Source organism: Bombina bombina, chromosome 1 (genome assembly GCF_027579735.1).
Source record: "Bombina bombina isolate aBomBom1 chromosome 1, aBomBom1.pri, whole genome shotgun sequence".
Taxonomy (NCBI): domain Eukaryota; kingdom Metazoa; phylum Chordata; class Amphibia; order Anura; family Bombinatoridae; genus Bombina; species Bombina bombina.
The window spans coordinates 823853432-823862414 of NC_069499.1; the positions used below are offsets into that span (position 1 = coordinate 823853432).

The window sequence follows — 8983 nt, forward strand, 5'->3', positions numbered from 1 at the left end:
ATTTTCGTCCCTTTCGGAATTTCAAAACAGGAGCAGCATCAACCTCCACTGCACCAAAACAGGAAGGAGCTGTTGCTCGTTACAGGCAAGGCTGGAAGCCTAACCAGTCCTGGAACAAGAGCAAGCAGGCCAGGAAACCTGCTGCTGCCCCAAAGACAGCATGAACCGAGAGCCCCCGATCCGGGACCGGATCTAGTGGGGGGCAGACTCTCTCTCTTCGCCCAGGCCTGGGCAAGAGATGTTCAGGATCCCTGGGCACTAGAGATCATATCTCAGGGATACCTTCTAGACTTCAAATTATCTCCCCCAAGAGGGAGATTTCATCTGTCAAGGTTGTCAACAAACCAGATAAAGAAAGAAGCGTTTCTACGCTGCGTACAAGATCTGTTAACAATGGGAGTGATCCATCCGGTTCCGCGGTCGGAACTAGGACAAGGGTTCTACTCAAACCTGTTCGTGGTTCCCAAAAAAGAGGGAACTTTCAGGCCAATCTTAGATTTAAAGATTCTAAACAAATTCCTAAGAGTTCCATCGTTCAAAATGGAAACTATTCGGACAATCCTACCCATGATCCAAGAGGGTCAGTACATGACCACAGTGGATTTAAAGGATGCTTACCTTCACATACCGATCCACAAGGATCATCACCGGTATCTAAGGTTTGCCTTCTTAGACAGGCACTACCAGTTTGTAGCTCTCCCATTCGGATTGGCTACGGCTCCAAGAATCTTCACAAAGGTTCTGGGTGCCCTTCTGGCGGTACTAAGGCCGCGAGGGATTTCGGTAGCTCCATACCTAGACGACATTCTAATTCAAGCTTCAAGCTTTCAAACTGCCAAGTCTCATACAGAGTTAGTTCTGGCATTTCTAAGGTCGCATGGATGGAAAGTGAACGAAAAGAAGAGTTCTCTTTTTCCTCTCACAAGAGTTCCATTCTTGGGGACTCTTATAGATTCTGTAGAAATGAAGATTTACCTGACAGAGGACAGGTTAACAAAGCTTCAAGATGCATGCCGTGCCCTTCATTCCATTCAACACCCGTCAGTAGCTCAATGTATGGAGGTGATCGGCTTAATGGTAGCGGCAATGGACATAGTACCTTTTGCACGCCTACACCTCAGACCGCTGCAATTGTGCATGCTAGGTCAGTGGAATGGGGATTACTCAGATTTGTCCCCTACTCTGAATCTGAATCAAGAGACCAGAAATTCTCTTCTATGGTGGCTTCATCGGCCACACCTGTCCAGGGGGATGCCATTCAGCAGGCCAGACTGGACAATTGTAACAACAGACGCCAGCCTACTAGGTTGGGGCGCTGTCTGGAATTCTCTGAAGGCTCAGGGACTATGGAATCAGGAGGAGAGTCTCCTTCCAATAAACATTCTGGAATTGAGAGCAGTTCTCAATGCCCTTCTGGCTTGGCCCCAATTAACAACTCGGGGGTTCATCAGGTTTCAGTCGGACAACATCACGACTGTAGCTTACATCAACCATCAGGGAGGGACAAGAAGCTCCCTAGCAATGGTGGAAGTATCAAAGATAATTCGCTGGGCAGAGTCACACTCTTGCCACCTGTCAGCAATTCACATCCCGGGAGTGGAGAACTGGGAGGCGGATTTCTTGAGCCGCCAGACTTTTCATCCGGGGGAGTGGGAACTTCATCCGGAGGTCTTTGCCCAAATACTTCGACGTTGGGGCAAACCAGAGATAGATCTCATGGCGTCTCGCCAGAACGCCAAACTTCCTCGCTACGGGTCCAGATCCAGGGATCCGGGAGCGGTTCTGATAGATGCTTTGACAGCACCTTGGAAATTCGGGATGGCTTATGTGTTTCCACCCTTCCCGCTGCTTCCTCGATTGATTGCCAAAATCAAACAGGAAAGAGCATCAGTGATTCTAATAGCGCCTGCATGGCCACGCAGGACTTGGTATGCAGATCTAGTGGACATGTCATCCTGTCCGCCTTGGTCTCTACCTCTAAGACAGGACCTTCTGATACAGGGTCCATTCAAACATCAAAATCTAACTTCTCTGAAGCTGACTGCTTGGAAATTGAACGCTTGATTTTATCAAAACGTGGTTTTTCTTAGTCAGTTATTGATACCCTGATACAGGCTAGGAAGCCTGTTACCAGAAAAATTTACCATAAAATATGGCGTAAATACCTATACTGGTGCGAATCCAAACGTTACTCCTGGAGTAAGGTTAGGATCCCTAGGATATTGTCTTTTCTACAAGAAGGGTTAGAAAAGGGTTTATCAGCTAGTTCATTAAAGGGACAGATTTCAGCTCTGTCCATCTTATTACACAGGCGTCTGTCAGAAAATCCAGATGTCCAGGCTTTTTGTCAGGCTTTAGCTAGGATCAAGCCTGTGTTTAAAGCTGTTGCTCCGCCATGGAGTTTAAACTTAGTTCTTAACGTTTTACAGGGTGTTCCGTTTGAACCCCTTCATTCCATTGATATAAAATTGTTATCTTGGAAAGTTCTGTTTTTAATGGCTATTTCCTCGGCTCGAAGAGTCTCTGAGTTATCAGCCTTACATTGTGATTCTCCTTATCTGATTTTTTACTCAGACAAGGTTGTTCTGCGTACTAAACCTGGGTTCTTACCTAAGGTAGTCACTAACAGGAATATCAATCAAGAAATTGTTGTTCCATCCTTGTGTCCAAATCCTTCTTCAAAGAAGGAACGTCTTCTACACAATCTAGATGTAGTTCGTGCCCTCAAGTTCTACTTGCAGGCAACTAAAGATTTTCGCCAAACTTCTTCCCTGTTTGTCGTTTATTCTGGACAGAGGAGAGGTCAAAAAGCTTCCGCTACCTCTCTCTCTTTTTGGCTTCGTAGCATAATACGCTTAGCCTATAAGACTGCTGGACAGCAGCCTCCTGAAAGAATTACAGCTCACTCCACTAGAGCTGTGGCTTCCACTTGGGCTTTTAAGAATGAGGCCTCTGTTGAACAGATTTGCAAGGCTGCAACTTGGTCTTCGCTTCATACTTTTTCCAAATTTTACAAATTTGATACTTTTGCTTCTTCGGAGGCTATTTTTGGGAGAAAGGTTCTTCAGGCAGTGGTTCCTTCTGTATAATGAGCCTGCCTATCCCTCCCGTCATCCGTGTACTTTTGCTTTGGTATTGGTATCCCAGAAGTAATGATGACCCGTGGACTGATCACACATAACAGAAGAAAACATAATTTATGCTTACCTGATAAATTCCTTTCTTCTGTTGTGTGATCAGTCCACGGCCCGCCCTGTTTTAAGGCAGGTAAATATCTTTTAAATTATACTCCAGTCACCACTTCACCCTTGGTTACTACTTTCTCGTTGATTCTTGGTCGAATGACTGGGTCTGACGTAGAGGGGAGGAGCTATATGCAGCTCTGCTGGGTGAATCCTCTTGCATTTCCTGTTGGGGAGGAGTTATATCCCAGAAGTAATGATGACCCGTGGACTGATCACACAACAGAAGAAAGGAATTTATCAGGTAAGCATAAATTATGTTTTTGTCAAGATTTGCACAAATATATTTATTAATAGACAAGATATTCTGTAACTGATTTTTGTCTGTTTCCCCCTCAGAACCTTCATGCTGCAGACAATGACCCAACTGCTCCTCCTTATGATTCTCTCCTTGTGTTTGACTATGAAGGCAGTGGTTCGGAGGCTGCCTCTCTCAGCTCCTTGAACTCCTCCAGTTCGGACGGTGACCATGATTATGACTGTCTAAATAATTGGGGTCCCCGCTTTCGAAAATTGGCAGATATGTATGGGGGAGAAGAGGATTAGTTTGCAAGACGGGACTATTGCTGCACGTTCAAGACCTATGTAGCCTCTGTATCATATTCAGGATTTAGTACATAAGGACTACTTGTAATAGCCTTCTCAATCTTGTGTTTTCTCTGGGTTCTGTGGTTGTGGAAGAAACATATTGCATACTGTAGTTTGGATAATTCACCCCCACATTAGAGGTTTTTACCTCTCCCAAACAAGGCCCAGAGATACTTCTGCTTACAACTTGTTAGAAGAAAAAAAAAATGCATACTTGCCTGTGGCCTCCTTGAACTTCAGGCCCTCTGAGTTCTTTGCATAGTGTATGTATACTGTTACACTTGCAGAACATGCACATTATCGGATGTTGGCTGCAGTCATGAAGTATTGGTAGTTTAAAAACAGTTGTCCCACATTTTAATAACTCTGCATTTATTTTTAAATTAAAAAAAAAAAAAAACTTTCCTGTCAGTCTTACACTGGAAATCTTAACTACTACAAATTCTAACTGAATAAACCTGATGACACTTGGTGTGATTGGAAAAGCTATTTGTCTGCAAGGCAGATATTAGGAGGGTATTCTAGCAGAAAAAAAAAAAATATATATATATATATATATATGTGTAGTGCCTGGTTTTTATTTCCCATCAACAAGTTTTATAATTCTGTGATATTTATAACATTACATTTTTGTGTACTTTTGAAATCTTAAAGATGTTGGGGGTGTAAAATAAAATTTCATTAAAGATATTATTTTTTTTTATATATATATATATATATATATATATATATATATATATATATATATATATATATATATATATATATATATATATATATATATATATATATATATATATATATATATATATAAATTTTAACAAAACTATTTGGATTTGTCATCCTTTTTGAATAAGGTTGTGTGTTTTTTTTTTTTTTTGTTTTTTTTTTTTTTCCATTTAAATCTATAGTACTCACATGTTGTATCGTGTGTGACAGTCCAGAACTATAAACTTGATGAATTTAAAGTAATAATTTGTTTTCTTCTATAAGGTACAAGTCCACGGATTCATCCTTTACTTGTGGGATATTATCCTCTTGCTAAAAGGAAGTGGCAAAGAGCACCACAGCAGAGCTGTCTATATAGCTCCTCCCTTAGCTCCACCCCCCAGTCATTCTCTTTGCCTACTCTAAGTACTAGGAAGGGTAAAGTGAAAGGTGATAAAATATTAGTTTTTAATTTCTTCAAGCATGAGTTGTTGTTGTTTTTTTTTTTTTTTTTTTTTTTTAAATGGTACCGGTGTGCACTATTTACTATCAGGCAGCAGATGGATGAAGACTTCTGCCTGGAGGATGATGATCTTAGCATTTGTAACTAAGATCCAGTGCTGTTCCCACAGAGGCTGAGGGGTACAAGAAACTTCAGTGTGAGGAACGTTTTCATGCTATATAGCAGTGAGGTATGTTCAGTCATTTTTCCTGGAGAGACTGTATTTCAGAAAGGCTGACAGTATCCCCATGAGGGTAAGCAGTAATCCTAAGAGCTATAGAAAGGCATTACTAAGCTTGCATAAGGGGCTAATTACAAAAATGGTTGACACTGAGTTTTGAATGTTTGTGGGCAACTTTTATTGAGGGTACATTTGGCTTATTTTTTGTGTCTCAGAACCCACGACTAGTTTAAAACAGCTCTGGTGCGGTTCTTTGAGGCTGTAGACATCGAGTGAGATGGGCGGGGCCTATTTTCGCACCTCAGATGCGCAGTTTTCACGCAGCAAGCTCCAACTCCTGAGGGCCCTTGTGGATGTTTTGGGCCAAATCAAAGCTTTAACCCCATATTTACTATCCCTGAGGGCAGGTAGGCGCCACAGCAGGGCTGTGGCAAGGTGCTGGGGGTGTTTTTTTCCGGATTTAGGCCTAATTTCAATCTGGTTTGCACATTAAAGGGTTAAATGTTAAATTTCCTTGTGGGGTAAACTTAACTACACTGAGTCTGCTTGCAAAAATTTGGTGACATTTTAAAGCAGTTTTGCAGAACGTGTGCTTATTTTTTTTTTTCACTAAATAAAGTGTTTTCATGCTTGTTTGTAGTCATTACTAGCCTGTTAAACATGTCTGACATTGAAGAAAGTCATTGTTCAATATGTTTAGAAGCCATTGTGGAACCCCCACTTAGAATGGGTCCCTCATGCACTGAAAGGTCAAATTGCAAAGAACATATTTTAGCTACTAAAAGTATGTCGCAAGATGATTCTCAGTCAGAAGGGAATCAGGTTAAGCTATCTAATTCTCCCCAAGTGTCACAACCATTAACGCCCGCACAAGCGACGCTAAGTACTTCTAGTGCGTCTAATTCTTTCACCCTGCAAGATATGGCCGCAGTTATGAATACTAACCTCACAGAGGTTTTATCTAAGCTGCCTGGGTTGCAGGGGAAGCGCAGTGGGTCTGGTGTGAGAACAAATGCTGAGCCCTCTGACGCTTTATTAGCCATATCCGATGTACCCTCACAATGTTCTGAATTGGGGGTGAGGGATTTGCTGGCTGAGGGAGAGATTTCTGATTCAGGAAAGATGTTCCCTCAGACAGACTCAGATATGACTGCTTTTAAATTTAAACTAGAACTCCTCCGCTTATTTCTCAGGGAGGTTTTAGCGACTCTGGATGATTGTGGCCTTATTGTAGTTCCAGAGAAATTGTGTAAAATGGACAGATTTCTAGAGGTTCCTGCCTACACTGATGGTTTTTCCGGTTCCTAAGAGGATTTCGGACATTGTTACTAAGGAGTGGGATAGACCAGGTATTCTGTTCGCTCCCCCTCCTACTTTTAAGAAAATGTTTCCCATATCAGACACCATGCGGGACTCGTGGCAGACGGTCCCTAAGGTGGAGGGATCTATTTCTACCCTGGCTAAGCGTACAACTATACCTATTGAGGACAGTTGTGCTTTCAAAGATCCTATGGATAAAAAATTAGAGGGTCTCCTAAAGAAAATATTTGTTCATCAGGGTTTTCTTTTCCAACCTATAGCGTGCATTGTTCCTGTTTTGGTTCCAGGCTCTGGAGCAGGCTCTTCAGGTTGAGACCCCATTAGAAGATATTCTGGCTAGAAATAGGGCTCTCAAGCTAGCTAATTCTTTCATTACAGATGCCGCTTTTCAACTTGCTAAATTAGCGGCAAAGAATTCAGGTTTTGCCATTTTAGCGCGTAGAGCTTTATGGCTTAAGTCCTGGTCTGCTGATGTGTCATCAAAATCTAAGCTTTTAGCCATCCCTTTCAAGGTAAAGACCCTATTCAGGCCTGAACTGAAAGATCATTTCAGACATCACTGGAGGGAAAGGCCATGCCCTTCCTCAGGATAAGACAAATAATATGAGGACCAAACAAAATAATTTCCAATCCTTTCAAAACTCCAAAGGTGGTCCCTCTACCTCTTCCCCTGCTGCAAAGCAAGAGGTGAATTTTGCTCAATCCAAGTCAGTCTGGAGACCTAACCAGACTTGGAACAAGGGGTAAACAGGCCAAGAAGCCTGCTGCTGCCACCAAGACAGCATGAAGGGGTAGCCCCCGATCCGGGACCAGATCTAGTAGGGGGCAGACTTTCTCTCTTTGCTCAGGCTTGGGCAAGAGACGTTCAGGACTCCTGGGCTTTAGAAATCGTAACCCAGGGGTATCTTCTAGATTTCAAAGATTCTCCTCCAACGATTCCATCTTTCTCAATTGTCTGTAAACCAGACAAAAAGAGAGGCGTTCTTACGCTGTGTAGAAGACCTATATACTATGGGAGTGATCTGCCCAGTTCCGAAAACAGAACAGGGGCAGGGGTTCTACTCCAATCTGTGGTTCCCAAAAAGAGGGAACCTTCAGACCAATTTTAGATCTCAAGATCCTAAACAAATTCCTCAGAGTACCATCCTTCAAGATGGAGACCATTCGGACTATTTTACCAATGATCCAGGAGGGTCAATATATGACTACCGTGGACTTAAAGGATGCGTATCTACACATCCCTATCCACAAAGATCATCACCAGTTCCTCAGGTTCGCCTTTCTGGACAAGCATTACCAGTTCGTGGCTCTTCCCTTTGGGTTGGCCACAGCTCCCCGAATTTTCACAAAGGCGCTAGGGTCCCTTCTGGCGGTTCTAAGGCCACTGTGGCATAGCTGTGGCGCCTTATCTGGATATCTTAATTCAGGCGTCGAATTACCAACTAGCCAAGTCTCACACTGACATTGTGTAGGCTTTTCTAAGATCTCACGGGTGGAAGGTGAACGTAAAAGAGAGTTCACTTATCCCTCTCACAAGAGTTCCATTCCTGGGAACTCTGATAGATTCGGTGGACATGAGAATTTTTCTGACGGAGGTCAGGAAATCAAAGATTTTAACCATCTGCCGAGCTCTTCATTCCATTCCTCGGCCGTCAGTGGCTCAGTGTATGGAGGTAATCGGACTCATGGTAGCGGTAATGGACAATAGTTCCGTTTGCATCTCCGACCACTGCAACTATGCATGCTCAAACAGTGGAATGGGGATTATGCAGATTTATCTCCTCAAATAAATCTGGATCAAGAGACCAGAGACTCTCTTCTTTGGTGGTTGTCACAGGATCATCGGTCCCAGGGAATGGGTTTCCGCAGGCCAGCATGGGTCATAGTGACGACTGACGCCAGCCTATTGGGTTGGGGTGGAGTCTGGAATTCCCTGAAAGCACAGGGTTTGTGGACTCAGGAGGAGGCTCTCTTCCTGATAAATATTCTAAAACTGAGCGATATTCAACGCGCTTCTGGCGTGGCCTCAGCTGGCTTCGGCCAGATTCATAAGATTCCAGTCGGACAATATCACGACTGTAGCATTTATCAATCATCAGGGGGGAACAAAGTTCTCTAGCGATGATAGAGGTTACCAAAATAATTCGATAGGCAGAGACTCACTCTTGCCATCTATCAGCAATCTATATCCCAGGAGTGGAGAACTGGGAAGCGGATTTGGTGTTTGCACAATTGATTCAGCAATGGGGCACACCAGAATTGGATCTGATGGTGTCTCATCAGAACGCCAAACTTCCTTGTTATGGGTCCAGGTCAAGGGATCCTCAGGCAGTACTGATAGATTCTCTAGCAGTACCCTGGTCGTTCAACCTGGCTTATGTGTTTCCACTTTTTCCTCTCCTTCCTAGTTTGATTGGCAGAATCAAACCGGAGAGAGCTTCA

At 43.2% G+C, this 8983-nt stretch overlaps 1 protein-coding gene across 1 annotated transcript in view; it reads left to right on the forward strand.

The window, feature by feature from the left end:
* The window catches only part of LOC128646017 (blastomere cadherin), a 74676-nt gene extending 70156 nt beyond the window's left edge, over positions 1–4520 (forward strand). The window contains exon 16 of the mRNA XM_053699409.1: positions 3582–4520. Within this exon, the coding sequence (XP_053555384.1) occupies positions 3582–3788 (207 nt within the window). The 3' untranslated portion in view covers positions 3789–4520. The remainder of the gene's footprint in view (positions 1–3581) is intronic.
* Positions 4521–8983: the final 4463 nt, after the last annotated feature.